Genomic DNA, 18,602 nt, shown 5'->3' with positions numbered 1-18,602 from the left:
TCCCCTTCTCAAGAAAATTTGAGAAGATGAGGAGCAGAGATAGGGAAAATGAACACCACATGGGTCAAACTCCCATCTGGTGCAAAGGAAATCAAGAACGTCACCATCCTTGTCGTTGAGGCTGAGAATGGTCCCAATCACTGGGTCCCTCAGTTTCCGGCTATGGTTTGATTATTGCTTGGCACCATCGTTGGAAAAGGGGAAAACGGAAGAATTGAGGGATTTTTTGGAACAAAGAGAAAATGAATCTCGTTGGGATTGACTTCCCCTTTTTCTTCCTCCATCGCTACGTGTTATTCGTCTTCCTGCAACACACAAACTTGGCGCTCCAAATAGGCCAACTCTTTATTGAAGTTATTTCTGAAATCTTCAAAATTGTTACTAACATCTTTGAATGTCTGCAGGATAACTTCGTAACGTTGCTGTAATTGTTCGATCAACTCGATTTTGAGTAATGATGAGAGAATTTCTTCCATTTCCATAAATTGATAGCATAGAGATCGGTGTCTCTCTAATACCACTTTGTAACACACCTGAATATGCTTGATGAAAATGACTGAGAAATTGTTCACTTCGAGGGGAGCAATCTCCAACAGAGAAGGAGAAGAAGAAGAGAAAATGGAAATAAAATTGTATTCAGATTCTGTACCCCTTACAATTGCGTTCTAAACCACTACAAATACTGACCTCTACTAATTAATGGGCCAGGCCAACTTAACAAGACTCTAAAAATAAAGACAGTTCAATCAAGGCTAACAACAGTATATGGGCCACGGCCCGACTAAAGACTTATCTTGAAAATAAAAGAAATAGCCAGAGGCTAATACAACATACAACCAACAGGACCAACCAAAGCCCACAATGGGCTGCCACAGTAGCTTCATTTCCATTGGTAAGCAAAGGCTCTGGTTCAGCACTAGCGCCCCTGAAATCCTCGGCAATCCTTTCTGTAGGGACCAAGGGCAGGTAAGACGAAACCCTGTAACCCTTCTCTGCAGTGTTGCGCACTGTTTGGTTGTACTTCTCTGTACAATAAGCTGCGGTTGGGACAACAACTTGAGCCACTTGGGGAAAGAGGGGCAGCTGACTGAGCTTGTGCCAAGCTAACACCGCGCACTGCTCTGCTTTTGGTTCATACTTGGAGTATAGATCTTTAGCAGTTGGCTCGCACTTGGTGAAAACAGATTTGGCAATACCTGAAGCGGTGTCTACCACCCCAGCACGCTTAACTTCAGAGGCAACAGCTCGAGCTACCTCTGGGGCGCTTTGAGCAGCTGAGAAGGCCTGGGAAGAAGCTTGCTTGATGATTGGAGGCACATGGCGGTCCAATTCAGTCACAGACGCCTCGACCTGCAATAAGAAGGGATCAATAGACTAAAATAATATAACTTCATTTTGAGAAAATGCAAGATGAAGATGTAAAAAAAAAAAAAAAAATCTCAAACTCCAGGGCCCAATTACCAATAAAAGGCTCTTAACAACTAATCAGAAAATGCAAATGCAGTATCACATCAAGAAGATCAAAGATGACAGTTATTTCTTCACCATACCAAGAAGCTCTTAATTTAGCAGGAAAGATGTCAAAATGGACAAAAGAGAGGCTTCTTAATTGAATTCCAGTATGTGGAATGGGCTGGGACTGTGTACATCATCTGCCTCTGAGACCAGCATGGCTATTTCAGCACTCTGGACTTTTAGATGGCCAAATATAGGAGATAAGAACAGCCAACAAGAGACTGCTCACTTGTCTTATAGACTTTCAAACTAAATTTTTGGTTCACAAAGAGATCTCAAAAAATAAAGTTCACAATCTGATATGACTTGTTGTAGTAGATCAGATTGTAAAACTCTTTTTAATGTGAAGAATATCTAGTGTTTCGCAGCTAACCACATTAGTTTATGAATTTTGTTTTGTGATATCTCTTTGTGAACTTATCACTTCTCTTGTGAAACATGCTAAGTACCCCTTACCCCCACCCACCCAAAAGAGAGAAAGAGAGAGAGAGAGAGATGCTAAAATAGAAAAGATGTTACTGATCAGTCACAAGAAACGCCACCCTCAAAAGCCAAAACCATCCCAACAGTTTCAAAGTTTCCTACTTCCAATCCCGAACTGAATTTTCTACTAAACTCAAAATTACCGGATAATAAGTAACTGGATAGCACCCGACGAGTTTATATAAATCTATTGTGAGAATATTGTGATTCGTTGAAATCAAAAGCACGAGCAGGAGCACTCACCTTGCGGTCCACGTACAAGAGGACCTCGATAGGAACGTCTTGGAACATGTCGTAGACAGGTCCAACGACGCTCTTGACGGTGCCCTCGACTGTCTCAACCCAGGGCTTCAGAGGACCCGCCTTGTCCTTTGCGTAACAGTAGAGGTTCGAGAAGCACATCATGGAGTGAATTGTTGCCACCTGCACAAACTCCAGGTACTTCAGCTGCCTCTGCTCCCCATCATCCTCATCCTTTCTCTTCCACCACAAAAATCAACCCACCACCCAAAAAAAAAAATCCAAGTCAGCCTCTTTGCGTAAAATCTAAAAATCATAACTCGTTCGTCAATTTAAGCATAGAAACTCGGTTGAAAACAAAATCAGAAACCCAATTGCACGATTCGAAAACTAAAGCAAAAAAACACAAAAGAATACTTATGTTTGAATGAGAATTTTCGTACCATCTCAGCCTGCGATCCCAAATCTTCCTCAACCATGATCGAGCAACTAAGAAAAAAAATATGCGAGTGAATGAGAGAAAGAGAGAGAGATTACTAGGTTAACATTGGCCGATATAGGAGGGATGAGGTTTATATAAGTGGCACGAATCAGATCTCCTTGGAACTAACGAACTCGCGTTCACAGCGCGGTGAAGAAGGCGTTTCTTCCTTTTTTTTTTTTTTTTTTATTCGCAAGTTGCTAATGATATAATAAACATAAACAGTGTGATACATAGTAGGAGGTTCAACTTCCAGAAATTACAAAGGCGCGTTTCTTCCTTTCGGCCTTGTTCTTTGGTGAGGAATCAGGATACCGAGAAATACGCTTCGGCTTTAAATCGCTTTGTTATTATATTAAAATTTAATTAAAGTAAATAAATTTTGGCATTTATTTTAGAGAAAATTAAATTTCAAAAGATCTCTGACTCTATGACTCTATGAACTTTGTTGTACTTCTTCGAGTGTCCAAATTCCAAATTTCAAAAGATCTCTGACTCTATGAACTTTGTGAAACAGTGAAATGTCTCATTTTGTTTTACGTACCACATCATCAAAAAAATATTAAGAAAATTAAATTAAATACCACAACTTAAGAACATAACATAAAGAATTAATAAGCATTTAGGGTATCTTTATCCTATTCTTCAAAATACATCATTAAAATCTATTTTTATTTTATATATTAATTTTTACAATATAACATACATAAGGTTTATCTATTTATTCTTTAAAATCTAGTCCAAACATGAGAAAAAATATTAAGAATATAATACGAATAATTAAATCTATCTAAGAAGAGAAATACTTTGGTTTATAAAGAAATCCTTACAAAAAAAAATTATAAATTAATATGATTCGATATGATACGTTAAATTATTCAATAATTTTTGTTGTAAAATCGGCTAATATATCATATTAAATCATGTCAATTTATAAATTTATATTTATAAAATCTTTTTATAAATATTAAGAAATGAGAAATAAACAGAATAAAGATGGAGGGCTGACCTGTTCAAAAGAGGATTTTCTCTGGCTAAGAACATTCTCATTAGATTGGCCAAATGCATCTTCAAATTTTAGCTAATATCACATGAATTTACATTTACATATTTCATTTAAATTCAATCCACACATTAGATTATCCATTTACTTTCTATATAATAATAAAATATTATTATTTTAATAATTAATTAATTATTTTTATTTTTATCACATTTTATAGTTCTACCAATTAAATGTTAATAATAATTATATTTTAATTAAATTAATATTTAAAAAAATATTATTAAATGTTAATAATAATTATATTCTAAATATTAAATGTTAATTATATTCTAATTAATTTAATTTATTTGTTTGGAGTGAGAAACTAATATTTTAATGTTTGATAAAACAATTATAGTTAGCTATATTTGATAAAGCACTGTAGTTAAAATTTAAATTTTTTAAAGATGTCCAATCTAATGTGAAGTTTTTAGATACAAATTATTTAAATTTTAACCATCTTTCAACTTCAAACAATTATTATATATCAGTACTTTGGAAAAAGAGCCCGGCAGGATAATAAGACAATTTTCTCACACATAACGGCGTGGAAGTTTCCAACCATCCCACTGTTTTTTCTTTGGGCATGTGATGTATCTAGCCGAATGACTATAGTTGGGCTGGGCTGGAGAGTTGGATTCTCCAAGTGTTCAACAAGCCTGAGGTTCAGAGGGCCCGCACATCTAACCCATAAACTATGTTAAGTTGACCCAATGGAGTCATCGATGACCCGACCCACCCGCCTCACTCCTCCACCCGCTAAATCTCCATCACCAGCTTCTTCTTGCTTCTCGAGGCAGAATACCAACATTTTCTTTGCTTTTCACCACACAACGAGACTGTAACACACACTCAAAAGCCGAAACTTATGGCTAGTACTCTTCACTTTCCCATGGCCTCTCCGCTCCCATCAGCTTCGACTTCTTCACAGTCCTTTAGACGAAGATATTTAAGGACCCCTTTTGCGGTAAATGCTCAAAACAAAGGCAAAGTCCCCATTCCCCCAATAAACCCTAAGGACCCGTTTCTTTCGAAGCTCGCTTCGGTGGCTGCTACCTCGCCCGAAACGTTTCTAAACCGGCCCGTGAACTCTGACACTCCTCCTTACTTGGACTTATTTGATTCTCCCCAGCTCATGGCTACTCCTGCACAAGTATATTCTCTCTCTCTCTCTCTCTTCTCTATACTTCTATATCTTGCGTGTATATACGTGTATGCTTGCAGGTCGGTATATTTTGGTTTAGATTGTATATATTTGCTTTGAAATGATTGAATTGTTGAGTTAATTTTATCGGGTTTGTCTGATTCCAATATTGTGACGCTTTGTTTTCCTGGAAAAAAGCTCCCATATGGATTTTCTGGTTTGCTTCAATTGGAAAACATTGAAGTAGAAAATTTATGATATCTCAAGAATGTTCGTCTCTCGGGGTGTATTGTGGGTGGGTGGGGGGGTGTTGGGGGAAGATAAAAATAAGTTCCACTAAAAATTAAATTTTGAATAAGAACTTACCTTGAATAGATTTTGGAACAACAAAAAAATCATTTGAATGAAAATTGTACGAAGACTTGTGCGAATTCTGAACATTATCTATTTATCCCCCAATATGATCCCTCAAGTTATACGGGTGCAAACGTTGCTCTAGTTTAATTTTCATGCTTAGTGTTGATTGAGCCAAGTTTTAAAGTTTATCTGTGTTCTAATTTGTTGTTGAGTGCTTTTTTTTTTTTTGATTTGTAGTTTCGCTTATTTGTTGGAATTATCTGATTGAATTAGGTGGAAAGATCAGTTTCCTACAATGAGCATAGGCCCAGAAGACCTCCACCGGACTTGCCTTCTCTGCTTCTTCACGGGAGGATTGTTTACATCGGCATGCCTGTAAGTGCTTGAATATACCATTTATTGAAAAAAAAATTCCTGCCACCATAAAGTAGCCACTCATTTTGTTTGTTGGGCAAGCTGGTTTGTATTGGGGTGATGTGAGGGGAGGTGAGGTTTATCACATTATTAACATAAAAAATGTTATTTGGTGTTAAAGTCCAGAGTGTGCCTCTCTTGGAGCGGTATACAGATGGAACACTCATATTAACACCTGTTAAATTTATTATGGAATAAATTCCTCACAGATATCGTCTATGTTCTTTTGTGTACTTCAGAAATATGGTGTTTTTATGGTGAATTATATTCTTTTTTAGTTCCATCTAGTCACTTCATAATTGTTTTGTTTAATGCATGAAAGCCATTAAAGGCACTTCACATTAACTTTAACTTCAGAATTGTTTTAGTTCCATCTAGTCGCTTCACATCAACTTTATTCTTCCAGTCTCTCTTGCTATCCATGCTATTCCCTTATATGCTGTTAATAGTTCACATTAACTTTATTTTTCTAGTCTTATTTTTACATATAAATAAACTTTATTTTTCCAGTCTTTTTTGCAATTCATGCTACAATTTAACTATTTATATCTATCAGTTGGTGCCAGCTGTGACGGAGCTTATCGTTGCAGAATTGATGTACCTTCAATGGATGGATCCCAAAGAACCAATATACCTTTATATAAATTCTACGGGAACTACTCGTGATGATGGTGAAACAGTAAGTTTCACACTAAATTATACCATGTAACACACATGAAATGTGGTATGTTTAATTTTTATTTGCTATAGATTAGGCAATGTGTTGCAGTATTTTAATTAATCTTGTCTAATATGTTTGAAACCCTCACTTATAAAAAAAAAAAAATGTTTGAAACCCGGTCCATTTGAAGCAGTCTTGCTTGCAATATGGTTTTGTCACTTTAAGGTAGGGTGAGTTTGGATAACCAATCTGTTTTTTGTTATTACGAAAAAAAATGTAACAAATGTGATAAAAAAAATTATGTATTATTATGAAAAGCAATATATGACCATTTGACTTGTCTCAATTTGGAACTATCTTGAAACCCTAGAGTCAGGAATGGCAAGATTGGACCTAAGTAGATACCTCTAAGCCAATCAGAGGAGGAATATCTTGTACAAAGGAAAAGGCAGCCTTGAGGGTTACATAAATTCTAAAACCAAGACGTAGCCAATCGGAATTTTGTGCCTTGTTGTGTATTTGTAAATTTTTCCTAGTCATTTTCTTCTTAATGCTTTCAATCAATTAATCTAATCAAGTTAAACTGCTTATCTTTCAGGTTGGGATGGAGACAGAGGGTTTTGCAATCTATGATGCAATGATGCAGTTAAAGAATGAGGTGAGCTTCTTTTCAAATTTCTCCAATTTTTCCTGCTTATGCAGTAAGTTGGTGATTGTGATTGTTGTAGCATGATGTTGCGTTGGTGGTGATGTTACTTGGCAATTTGTAACGTGGCAACCACAGTATAGGTTGGGTTGGCTGTGGGAATGGTGGCATTCCGGCAGGACTATAGGTGGTAGTTCTGTGTTGGTTTCTGGTAGCCATAGCAATTAAATTGATGTGGTGGTGGTGGTGAGATGGAAGCAATGTATAGGTGATAGCAGTGGTGGGATGAGCTGGTTCTTTCATAAAAGTAACCTAAATGAGTCCCATGTCTATAAATGTCACCCCTCTAATGTCCCCCTTTTAGGCTGTAACGGAGTTTTGTATAACACAAAGTAGATGGATTAGAAGTATTTTCTGGATGTCTCAAATGTTTATATGATGTTTTTACTTTCTTCATTGTTAGACTATGAAGTGTGATTTTAATAGTTTCAATGTTTATAGTTTTTTTCTTCTTGTTATATAACCGTTGCTTGTTACACAGATACATACAGTCGCTGTTGGAGCCGCTATAGGTCAGGCTTGTCTGCTACTTGCAGCTGGATCTAAGGGTAAACGGTTTATGATGCCGCATGCCAAGGGTACGATGTAGTTGGCCTTTTTAATTTGGGATGTGGTCTCTCAATGCTTCCATCCTTTCTCCTTTCCAATGCCATATCAAGTGTTCACTTGAATTCTTTTTCAGCCATGATCCAACAACCTCGTGTCCCATCATCTGGGTTGATGCCCGCAAGTGATGTTCTAATCCGTGCAAAAGAGGTAGTTACAAACTCCTGTGTTCTCTAACTTTCCATATAATTGAGGAACAAAGTATCCAAGATGCATGGGTCAGTTTGTTCCTCTTTCCTTTATTATCCAAATACATTCCAATGTAGTATCTGGGCTAGCATCTTGTCATTTGATGGTTCCTTTACACCCCAGTTAGAAGAGACGAGGAATCTTCATTAAAACCGTGATCATGTGATTGCAGCTTGGAGTATGAGCTTATTGTGACCATTATTGTTTACTATGATAAGGGATTACCTGATTATGGGGAATCTTAATTTTTGAGCTTTACCCTTGGAGCCCTCCCCCTTAATTCACATTTTCAGAAATGATCATAGCGTGCTAATTGCTTTTGCAGGTAATAACAAACAGGGACACTCTTGTAGAACTCCTGGCAAAGCACACTGGAAATGTGAGTATGATGCATTAGTTAGCTTTGTTGGTTTATTAAAAACTGGATAAAATGAAGTCACTCATCCAATAAATTCATCTTTTGTAGTCAGTCGAGACCGTGTTTGATAAGATGAAAAGACCGTTTTATATGGATTCTACAAGAGCTAAGCAATTCGGTGTTATAGACAAGGTAAGTTCTATCATATATATGTTTCTGTAAATTGTCTCACGTGTCGCTCTGTTTGGGTCTCCTGAGCTGATGCCGGATTACTGGGTACAGATTCTTTGGCGTGGTCAGGAAAAGATAATGGCAGATGTTGCCCCTCCAGAGGACTGGGACAAGGGTGCTGGCATCAAAGTCGTAGATGGGCTTTAATTTATCTTTGGGCAGATATGTGGCTTCTGACTGTGAGTAACTTTAACTTTGATATTTATTGTCTAGAAAATATAAATGCCAGTGGTAATAAACTGAAAGAGTGGTGCTACATGTGGAAGATGTGTTGGCAGAACATGGACATTTTATTCAGCTGAGAGGGTTTTCCATCTCTGTGGTGCAAAATCTAGGTTGTATAATTGATTGTCCTGGACAGTACTGTCCTGATAAGATTTGAAATTTGAGTATCCGCTATTTCGCTACTTCAACAGGCTTCCTGAATGAGGAAAAGAGTGGAACAGTAATCATTGGAACTGATCGATCTCATGAACATTGTTTTTGCAGGAAATATGAAGTATAGCTGCAATGGACCCTTTAGCCGGATATGATTGCCAATTCATGTGCAGTCTGCAGCTCATGGACTTCATCATATATTACATTTCTGTTCTGCATTGATGGCAATCGGGTGGCTTTTTAAGTTCTACATTAATCATCTGTACAACCTTATACATTATGATACGGTCAAATTTTTTTTGGCTCAAATACATGATCTCGTTATACTTGAAACAATTTCGTTCTCCTTTTTAGAAAGTATGAGAGCAAATTTTCTTAAAAGTTCTTGCAGGCAGGATTGAACCCATGATCATCCTTTTTTTTTAGAACATGATACCAAGATGGGAAATACTCTAGTTACAAATAGATTATATAAAAATAATTCTATAAACTGATGTGGTTTGATCTGGTTCGTCAGATTATAATGTGATTTTTATTGTAAAGTAGATCTAATGGATTAGATGAAGTTAGATTAAGATTATTTTTATGTAATTCGTTTTGCAATAGGCTCGTTGGATTTTCACTTTTTAAGTAACCCAATCATTGAATTTTAAGAAATTTGCAGTTTAATTTCTTTTATTCAATAATTTCTATGCCATCCTTTGCAATAAAATAACAAAATATTATAAAAACTAGTTTTTAGCTTTTTTATTTTGTTTAATGATAATGAAAATTTTCTTAAAGTTGTTTCAACCTCTGATTGGCTCACACAAAAACTTAACTAGAGATGACCTAAATGATTAAATTATAAAGTTCCTAAGAATAAGATATGCGAAAAGTTAAATTCTTACAAACACAAGGGTTTAAAATCTAATGAATGATTCTGAAATTAATTAGAAAATAACTAATAAACGTACATCCCCAATCTGTTGTCTATGCATTTCTGTTATAAGTTTATGAGTAATGTTAGTGTCTCTTAACTTACTTAGTGTATATGATTTATTAAAAAAATTTTAAAAATATATATTTAAAATAAAATGACGTTAAAAATATAAAAAAAATTTAAAATTCTCTATATATAAAGAATTTATATTTTTAACAAAAATTTTATGTGTAGCATTTTTTTATACTCTTTGCATACACTACTGATGTAATTGACTGTATTATTTTATTAAAATATAAAATAACTATTTTGACCAATAATAATAATAAATTATATAAAAAAATATATAAAAATAACTGTACATAACATAATTCTATTTTTAATAAGTCACGCAATATCACACATTGTGATATCACATTACTATATAAAGTGAGTAGAATAAACTAATTGCATAATATTATTTCCCTGTTTATTGCCCATATTGGTCTCCGCACGAGCAGAGGGAAACAGCGATACGAGACAGAGCGATGGGCAAATGCTCTCTCTCAATGAGACTGACCCTGCTCTCCCTCTCCCTCTCCCTCACAGCCTCGTTTTCTTCATCGACGCCATTCTTTCACAAACCATCCTCCACTTCGCTTTCACCTTCGCCATCTTCCACACCCAAAGCCACCCCTTCAGACTTGCTTTCTCTGCTCGGGCCCAAGTCCCAGTCTTCCACCATCGATCCCCTCATAGCCCAGGACCTCAAATCTTGCCTTAAATTCCTTGTTCCCTTTGCTCCCCCAAAACCCAAAATGAATTCTAGAAAGTGCTTGACTCTGAGAAAAGACTTGGGTTCGATCCAATTTGGTGGAAGGAGTCAAAGAGAGGAAGATGAGCTCATTTGGTGGCCGCCCGAGCCGGTTCTTGAGCTGGCTCGGCTTGCTGTTGATTCCGGTGGTGACCCAGCTGCTATACATCGCGTCCTAGATCCCACCATCATCACTGTCAGTTGACATTTTTTTGTTTGTTTAATTGTTTTCATGAGTGTCCTTGTATATACTTCCCTATGCAGTCTACTTGGTAATAGGCTTACTGTTTTATTAAGGTTTTGGTTCAGTCTCAATTGGGCCAATGCCAAATATATCCTAACTTGTTGGAATTTTTACTTATATATTTGGTCTATATGTATTCGTTTTACCGACTAAACTTTCCATGTGATATAGGAACATGATAGGAAAATTACGGGGATCTTGTTGCTTCTTCTGAGATTGTTTTAAAATGAGTGCAATTTGAAGAATTTTGCATTTCCTTTTCTAAACTTTGTGATTGCATAGAACTGGATGCCTTTTATATGAATTGCGATGCTATGATTTCTGAGATTGATTTTGATTGCTAGAAGTGTTGACCGTGAAATCAAGTAGATTATATATGATAAATTTGATGTTTAAATCTCGTTGAAAAAGCGCCATGTGGAGAGAGGGCACGGCTTCAGATTGTTATGCTACAATTTTATGCGATGCAGTGTTGTATTTTATTGGTAATGTTGGCAATGTTCGTGTGTCTTGCATTGAAATTTGTAAGACATAGTCTTTTTGTTAGTCTTGTAGAGTGCTTAAACCTCAAATTTGTTTTAGAATGTTGATGAGTAAAACATATTTTATTTAGATGTAATAGGTTCCTGATGTTGAAAGATCAAAAGAATGCCGATGTGAGCTGACTAGAACACCGTATGGGAGACGTTTTATAAGCGAGGTTTGTAATGTTTTAGCTGCCTTAATACGTCCTATTTGTATCACAGGAATAATGTTTCATGACCTTTTTCCAGAGAGTTGTAATATTTTGTTGTCAAATGGCAGGATTTAAATTCATATTTGGAATTTTTGTTTAAGATCATTGTTGCCCGGGGTCCAACTATAGGGTTGGACATATCCCTTGATCGCTATGATTTCTTTCACGGTCACCTTTTTCTTGCAATAGATACTGGAAGACTTGGTATATTGTAAGTTGTTATTATCCTTGTCACACCACTCTTTTAATGTTCAGTGCCAATTATGCTGCAAAAGAATTTGTCGAAGGGGTGGAACGAGCTTACATGCTATCCTCGACGCTCTTAATGACATTAGAACTCAATGTTTGACAGGTTCCATGCTAAAGAATACCCAGCATATGATAAAGAACGTTTTCCATACAATATGGGCTATTGTCAAATGGGTAATATTTACTAAATAACACCATCACATGTTGTTTTATACCATTTCATTACATTTCTCTTTCAGATTCTACATCTTATTACCCTGGCTTGTTTCTTCTTTCATACTTTATTTCTTTGGGCCTCTTCTTGTGTTCTTAATGGAGCTTGCCTAAATGACTTTCTTGTGTCACTTTTTAGCTCTTTATTTTGTAACTAGGTGTATGCTGTTTGTATACCTCCTGTGTACTTGGACTATGCCTATTTACTACTATCAATAAAATGTTATTTTACTTATAAAAAAAATATGTTCAAGACACTAAACTTCTCTCTTTCACTAGGGGTTTCATATGTAAAGAAAAAACACAGAAGTGGAGTTATTAAATCGTGGTTTATCTAAATGTTTCTTTTTTCATTTAGTCTGTCTATGATACACCATGTTACTAATGAAAAGAGAATGATGACGGATCTTTTAATATTGGGTAAATAACTTTTCACCCTAAAACTACTGAGTGTTTCACTTTCTACCAAAACTAATACATTGCACCATCAAACTCTCCACGCCAGTCACGAGTTTTTCTTCATTCCAACTGGAAAATAGCACCCTTTGTTCAAATCTGACAGTTAAGATGGCGGAAGACAGGTGATGTGGCACAATGTTGACCATTGGATCTTAACAACAGGTATTATATGATAGTCAACAGTAACTGGAGGTGCAATGTGTCAGTTTTGGTAATTTTGAGTGCAAAGTGTAAAACACCTTATAGTTAGAGGTGAAAAATGTGTTTTAGCCCTTTAATATTTAAACTTTAATAGGACAGTCGACTTGGAAATTCTAGCACTTACAGTGCAAGATTGTACTAATATTAATGTTATCATTTAGGGTCTAATGTGAAATATGATGATTCAATGAACTTGCGAAATATTCTCTGGCTGGCTCCATTGCCTAGCAATTTGTCTAAAGCTTGGGTGGCACCAGGTACCTTTCCCAACTTATCCAAAGTTGTTAAATGTTTAGCTTGGGGGTGGGTTGGATGTTTGAGGAAGATGCATGTTTAATTTCTTGAAGTTCAAAGAAAGCACGCAGACTCTCTTCCATCACCAGGTATATTTTATTTGGCTTTCATAAAATAATTCCACAGGAGTCTTGGTGGTGCTGGATGCCTACCCAGAAGGAGTAATATATAGAGACCTCATACCCGAATATGTACGTAATGCAAGGACAATATATGAAGGTCTGGCCTTTCATTATATTTTCTGCACTACTAGGTTCCTGGATATTTAGATCAGTTGCTTTTATATGATTTTGAAGGATCAAAATTAACACAACACTGTTGGTGCTGGCCAGATGACCTTGGGGATATTGTAGTTGATGTCAACTACTTGAATGTAGGAGATGCGGTGCCAGATTATCAAATTTTTATTTGTTGATGCTCTTCTCGATACAACGCATGCTTTTCCTGCATCATATGTTGGATTCTACCATTCAAAACATGCCAACATACTTCAAATAGCCTTGCCAACTGTTTCTTTTTCTGTAAGATGGTGCCCTGCTCGCTCTCTCCTGAAAATATATTACTAATGTAGTTTCTGACAGTGGAAGATAATCGAGACATTGGATGAGCTCCATGCAGCAGATGAGCCATAAGTCAGTCCAAATGATTGTGGATTATAAGATGCATAAACTCTCAACGTGGAGATGGCTTTGCTTTTCCCAAATTTTGGATTCATGATCGGTGGCTTTGCATTCAAACAAAGCATACTGCAGGGCTGTATTCAGTACCTGTTCAGTATTGTTAGTGTGGAACACACACAGGTCAGATTCAAGGTGTACTTCTGAATTGATTGTCCTGGGAACATTCATTCCTTCACAAATTATTATTTCCCAAGAAGTGTTGTGCACTTGGGAGTCCTGGAGTCCCTTTTTTTTTTGTTTTTGTTTTCCTCTCTTTTTTGGTGTTCTTAAGGTGCCATTTGGTAAAACTAGTCATATGGTAGAGTTATGCTATATATTATATTTTATTCCACTCTCATTCCGCTATGTCAAACGGCTTGAATGTTTTTTGGATGCAAGCTTATTTTCGTTAATGAAAAACATTGAGATAGATTATTAGAGGAAGCTGCTGGCCTTCTTCAAATAAAGTTAAGTTGGGTGAATAACAAATTTGTTCTCTCCTCAGTTTGATGGCATTGTATTGTACTGTTTATACTTTATTCCAAGATGTGAATCTTAGGGAATCATTGTGGTTGCTACTCATTTTCTAATGGATTGTGGCTGTGGAGAAGTTGAACAAGTTTGTTTGTGGTTTATATATATATATATATATATATATACACGGTGTACAAAACTAAGGTTTATTCTGCAGGGGTGGGTCTGAAGGCTTGCCTTGGAGAGGTTTCCCGACATAAATAGCGCTAAACAGCACCCAAGTTTGTTCAATTATTTTCTGACTAAAAGGTGAATGAAAAACTAGTGAGACACGAAGTTGCCATTGCGATTGCAAGTGTCATACTATTTTCTAACTCATCAACTTGTGCAAAAATGAGAGGATAACACAAGTTTACCGGTAGCACTATAAAGCACTGAAAATAAAGGAGAGAAAAAAAAGTTTCCGTTGCCGGGAATCGAACCCGGGTCTCCTGGGTGAAAGCCAGATATCCTAACCGCTGGACGACAACGGATTTTCTACGACAATCTAAGCTAATTTAAATTATATACCCTTTATTTCCTTAACATTCACCCATTTCTCAGCTATATTCACATTTTCATGAATCTCCATCCATTTAAAAAGAGCAGATCATATGTAAATTTATTTATTGACTCATCAAATAAAGTAATAATGTAGAAATATAGCACAAAATATCTTGTTAAAATAATATTTTGATCAGTGTGTTTATTTTTTAATATTTTAAAAAAAATATATATATATATATACAAAAATAATTTTTAATATATATATATATATATATATAACACTGATCCATACCCTTCTCGTCGTTCTCGATGATAAAGGTAGCACAGTTTGATTCTTATCCGAATGAGCTGCTTTTAATGAGGAATATGACCACATGCAATGGATATTCGGAGCCGACGGAGAATTTCGCTCAAGTTTCATTTCATGTCATCCCTATCACTTGCTTAAAATGTCCAACCCCTACCCTTCCTTTTGTATTTTTTTTCTTTTTCTTCCTTCAACGGCTTCGAGTCTCTCTCAAACACTACTGATATGGGGAAAAAAAAAGTTTATAATTTTTTAATATAAAGTTGTAATTGAGTTATATTATAGTTGTTATTCTATTATTATCCTTCATCCTTGCTTCATTCTGCCAAAACTTTGTATTCAAATAATCTGAAATTCTTGCTAAAGTGCAGTGCAAAAAGATGTGAAAATTTCATACACCATACTGTTCATCGTATTATATAAAATGTGATACATTTATTATTATTGATTAATTATTTATTAAATAATTCTTAATCATGATGATAAATATATCATATTTTATACAATAAAATAAAAATAGAATGAGAATGTGACGTATAACATTACACATTTTCATAATATATAAATAAATTTTTGAAACATCCTTAAATAATTTAACAGTTTTATTATGTACAAGCAAGTTTACGTATCAATCTGTATATTAATATTGTTGCATTCATATTCTAAATTCAACTTAGCACTGTTTTCAATAAAATCTACTTTCTGACCAATCATATTAAATGAATACACATATTAATACGTAGAATCATTTACAATTAAATTTTTTCATAATTTAATAAATAATAAACAACACTCTCCACGTCTCTACGGTGGTTGTCTGGGTGGGGAGGATGGAAGCTCCGAGGAATTAGAATCCTGTTCCATCTTTTCTACACACGCAGAGACACAATTCGAATTGAACCAAAAAACCTTGGACCTGTTTTGGTAATTTTAAACAAACGCTCCTCCTGTTTCATCGCCCCTCTCTTTATAAATAATTCACCGCCTCTAAGCTTCCGAAACTCCCTCGAGCTCTCACGCTTAAACACTTCTGCCTTTTCTGCTTTCAATTTTTATCAAGTTTCCATATTCGACTCCGTAGAAAAGAAACTCTGCCATCATGCTAGTTTACCAGGATCTTCTCTCAGGTCAAATTTTTTATTCTTTAGAGAAAATTTCATTAATTTAATTTCTTTAATTATAATCTTTTTGTTTCGAATAGGTCTAGGGTTTCATACGTTTCTAACTACATTTTTCCGAGTTAAAACTGTTGCCTACGATATTTTTATTTTTTTCTGCTGCTTTGGTCGACGTATAAGCTTTCGGTTTTATTGAACGGAGAGAATTGAAAAGCATGATTGTTTCTCTTTAAGCGTTGAAAAGCTGAAATTTTCTGTGTGTAAGCTAATTGAAGATTCAACCAATCGGATCTAAAAGATCTGCGTAATTTTCTCATTCTGGGTTTTAGGTTGTTAAATCGTGAGTGAGAAGGCTGGTGTTTTCTTATACATTAACTGGTGCTCTGTATAGATGTTAAGAAACCAATTGGAAAGGCACAAATTGCAATATTTATATTTTGTTTTCCTTATTACTGTATTTTTGGTATATCTTTTTAATATTCTGGAGAGAATTCTGTGCATTTAAACTAGTATTATTTATAGGTTCAATTAGTTTAGTTGAGCTTCTAAATTATAATTTAAACTTCTGAGAAACCAGAAAATTGAGTTCAAGTATTTTGGGGTTCTTTTTTTCTTATAATTTACTCGGATTGGCTTTTCACTTATGAACTCCTTTCGGTTTCATGTACCTGATATAAATGAATTGGTGGTTTCACATAACTATCGTGCACATTGTGATATATATGTGTATGTATTTGTTTATGTATATTTATTTGTGTGTGTGTGTGTTGTGCATAGTGAAGTATATATGGCTATAGTTTCTTTTAATATGGTTGCTAATGTTCCTATCTCATTAATATTCGTGGTAGTAATTTCTTATGATGCCTTTGTGAGTAAAAGATTCCTCTTTGGTTATACTGTTGAAACGCATCTGGACTTCTTTGTTATGGGTGGAAATTATTTTTGAACTATAATAGCGTTTTTTTCTGACAAACTGAATTTTTGTGATGAAATTTCAGGCGATGAACTTCTCTCGGACTCGTTCCCTTACAAGGAAATTGAGAATGGGATGCTGTGGGAGGTGGAAGGAAAGGTTCAAACTCTTCTTCTTCTTTTTATTTTGTATTTTTTTACTTTTTATATAGCTTTTTTATTCTATAGTCGTTGGTTAATATTAGTATTTTTGGTCTAACAGTGGGTTGCTCAAGGAGCTGTCGATGTAGACATAGGGCTAACCCTTCTGCAGAAGGTGCAGATGAGGATGAAGGAGTTGATGACCAAGTTGTGAAGGTTGTTGACATTGTTGATACCTTTAGGCTTCAGGTGAGAAAGCTGAGTGCTTATACTAGCTATAATCTTATTGATTTTCATGCTCTGGATTTCAAACAAGTGGCTTTATGCTATATTTTCAGGAACAACCTTCCTTTGACAAGAAGCAGTTTGTCACATACATGAAGAGGTACATCAAGAATCTGACAGGCAAATTGGAGCCTGAGCAGCAAGACTTGTTTAAGAAACACATTGAGGCGGCGACCAAGTTCCTCCTTTCAAAGCTCAGTGACCTCCAGTTGTATGTGCTCCCGGCTCTTCGCCACAATTTATCTTTTATTTTTATTTTTATTTTTTGGGAAAACTGTATTGATTCATTGACTCATATCTGTGGCAGTTTTGTGGGTGAAAGCATGCATGATGATGGCAGTTTGGTTTTCGCATACTACAAGGAAGGTGCTACTGATCCGACCTTTATCTACTTTGCTTATGGATTGAAGGAAGTTAAGTGCTAAACAATGGCCTACCAAAACAAGCTTTGGGATGGTGATGTTCTCTGTAGTTTTCGCTCTCGAGTTATTTAGTATTTTCTTTCCCCTTTTCCTTTGGTTCCGGTGGATTATGAAGGTATAATGTGTTCTAATAGTTTTGGTTTTCAAGTATTGTTCTATTATTATGTGCTTTTTTCTTTTTCTTTTTCATTTTTCTGGCGACATTGAAAGGATTTATATACATACCCCATTTGGGGAATAATATATAAAATGTGTGTTCTGCAAATTGCTAAATGACCGGTGTGTATATTTGGTGTTCGCATATGGTGCTTTTTCTAGCCATCGGTTGGGTTTCCGGGGCAGGAGTTTGAACTCTAGAGGGATATGGCCCTTAATTTTTCCTACCGCGTGGGATCAGACATGAGACATTGATACTAGTGCTCCAGGAGAAAGCAGAGACTTGCATAATCTTTCCTTCTACACATTTTTGTTCAAATGTTCACTAAGGAATACTGGGTGACAATACGTGAGTTTTAAGAATGTAATGTGCGCATGCACTCACAGATGAACAAAGTGCAATTTTATCCAGCTTGATCCCCCTCCTTTATGGGATTTGTGTATTATAGAATAATAGGAAGATCTTAAGACATATAGGGCTTGTTTGTTTTTAGAGATGAGATGAGATGAAATTAAAGTTAAAAAATTGAATAAAATATTATTAGAATATATTTTTTAATATTATTTTTATTTTAAGATTTGAAAAAGTTGAATTATTTATTTTATTTTATATGGAGATTTGAGAAAGTTGTAATGATGAAGTGAGATGAGATGAGATGAGAT

General features: G+C 35.4%; 3 protein-coding genes, 1 non-coding gene and 1 pseudogene across 4 annotated transcripts; 3 read left to right on the top strand and 2 right to left on the bottom strand.

The window, feature by feature from the left end:
* Positions 1-609: 609 nt before the first annotated feature.
* LOC121262364 (REF/SRPP-like protein At3g05500) lies at positions 610-2,830 on the bottom strand. The gene is made up of 3 exons (XM_041164816.1): positions 2,682-2,830; positions 2,242-2,478; positions 610-1,350 (listed from the first exon to the last, which is right to left on the bottom strand). The coding sequence occupies exons 1-3, from the start codon at positions 2,715-2,717 to the stop codon at positions 790-792; spliced, it is 834 nt and encodes a 277-aa protein (XP_041020750.1). The 5' UTR covers positions 2,718-2,830; the 3' UTR covers positions 610-789.
* Positions 2,831-4,552: 1,722 nt separating this feature from the next.
* Positions 4,553-9,189, top strand: LOC121262363 (ATP-dependent Clp protease proteolytic subunit-related protein 3, chloroplastic). The gene is made up of 10 exons (XM_041164815.1): positions 4,553-4,917; positions 5,539-5,640; positions 6,236-6,358; positions 6,939-6,998; positions 7,528-7,624; positions 7,729-7,802; positions 8,167-8,220; positions 8,308-8,391; positions 8,482-8,609; positions 8,920-9,189. The coding sequence occupies exons 1-9, from the start codon at positions 4,633-4,635 to the stop codon at positions 8,575-8,577; spliced, it is 975 nt and encodes a 324-aa protein (XP_041020749.1). The 5' UTR covers positions 4,553-4,632; the 3' UTR covers positions 8,578-8,609; positions 8,920-9,189.
* LOC121262365 lies at positions 5,580-18,056 on the top strand (annotated as a pseudogene).
* LOC121262362 lies at positions 10,185-13,804 on the top strand. The gene is made up of 7 exons (XM_041164813.1): positions 10,185-10,719; positions 11,390-11,467; positions 11,572-11,714; positions 11,856-11,926; positions 12,787-12,882; positions 13,046-13,138; positions 13,252-13,804. Exons 1-7 carry the CDS (start codon positions 10,258-10,260, stop codon positions 13,332-13,334), a joined length of 1,026 nt encoding a protein of 341 aa, XP_041020747.1. The 5' UTR covers positions 10,185-10,257; the 3' UTR covers positions 13,335-13,804.
* On the bottom strand, positions 14,514-14,585 carry TRNAE-UUC. Its single transcript has one exon. It is a non-coding gene; the product is annotated as a tRNA-Glu (tRNA).
* Positions 18,057-18,602: the final 546 nt, after the last annotated feature.

The sequence above is a fragment of the Juglans microcarpa x Juglans regia genome, chromosome 4S (genome assembly GCF_004785595.1).
Source record: "Juglans microcarpa x Juglans regia isolate MS1-56 chromosome 4S, Jm3101_v1.0, whole genome shotgun sequence".
Classification (NCBI taxonomy): domain Eukaryota; kingdom Viridiplantae; phylum Streptophyta; class Magnoliopsida; order Fagales; family Juglandaceae; genus Juglans; species Juglans microcarpa x Juglans regia.
Note: the sequence above shows the minus strand (reverse complement) of the source record. Positions and strands in the feature narration are given on the sequence as shown.

Bases quoted from the DNA above. Each gene is read 5' to 3' on its own strand.
- LOC121262364 (XM_041164816.1), bottom strand. From the start codon at position 2,717: ATGGTTGAGGAAGATTTGGGATCGCAGGCTGAGATG. The intron at 2,479-2,681 runs GTACGAAAATTC...TTGTGGTGGAAG, and splicing joins TGGGATCGCAGGCTGAGATG to AGAAAGGATGAGGATGATGG. The intron at 1,351-2,241 runs GTGAGTGCTCCT...TTCTTATTGCAG, and splicing joins TCTTGTACGTGGACCGCAAG to GTCGAGGCGTCTGTGACTGA.
- LOC121262363 (XM_041164815.1), top strand. From the start codon at position 4,633: ATGGCTAGTACTCTTCACTTTCCCATGGCCTCTCCGCTCCCATCAGCT. The intron at 5,641-6,235 runs GTAAGTGCTTGA...TATATCTATCAG, and splicing joins TTGTTTACATCGGCATGCCT to TTGGTGCCAGCTGTGACGGA. The intron at 7,625-7,728 runs GTACGATGTAGT...ATTCTTTTTCAG, and splicing joins TATGATGCCGCATGCCAAGG to CCATGATCCAACAACCTCGT.
- LOC121262362 (XM_041164813.1), top strand. From the start codon at position 10,258: ATGGGCAAATGCTCTCTCTCAATGAGACTGACCCTGCTCTCCCTCTCC. The intron at 10,720-11,389 runs GTCAGTTGACAT...TAGATGTAATAG, and splicing joins TAGATCCCACCATCATCACT to GTTCCTGATGTTGAAAGATC. The intron at 12,883-13,045 runs GTACCTTTCCCA...ATAATTCCACAG, and splicing joins TAAAGCTTGGGTGGCACCAG to GAGTCTTGGTGGTGCTGGAT.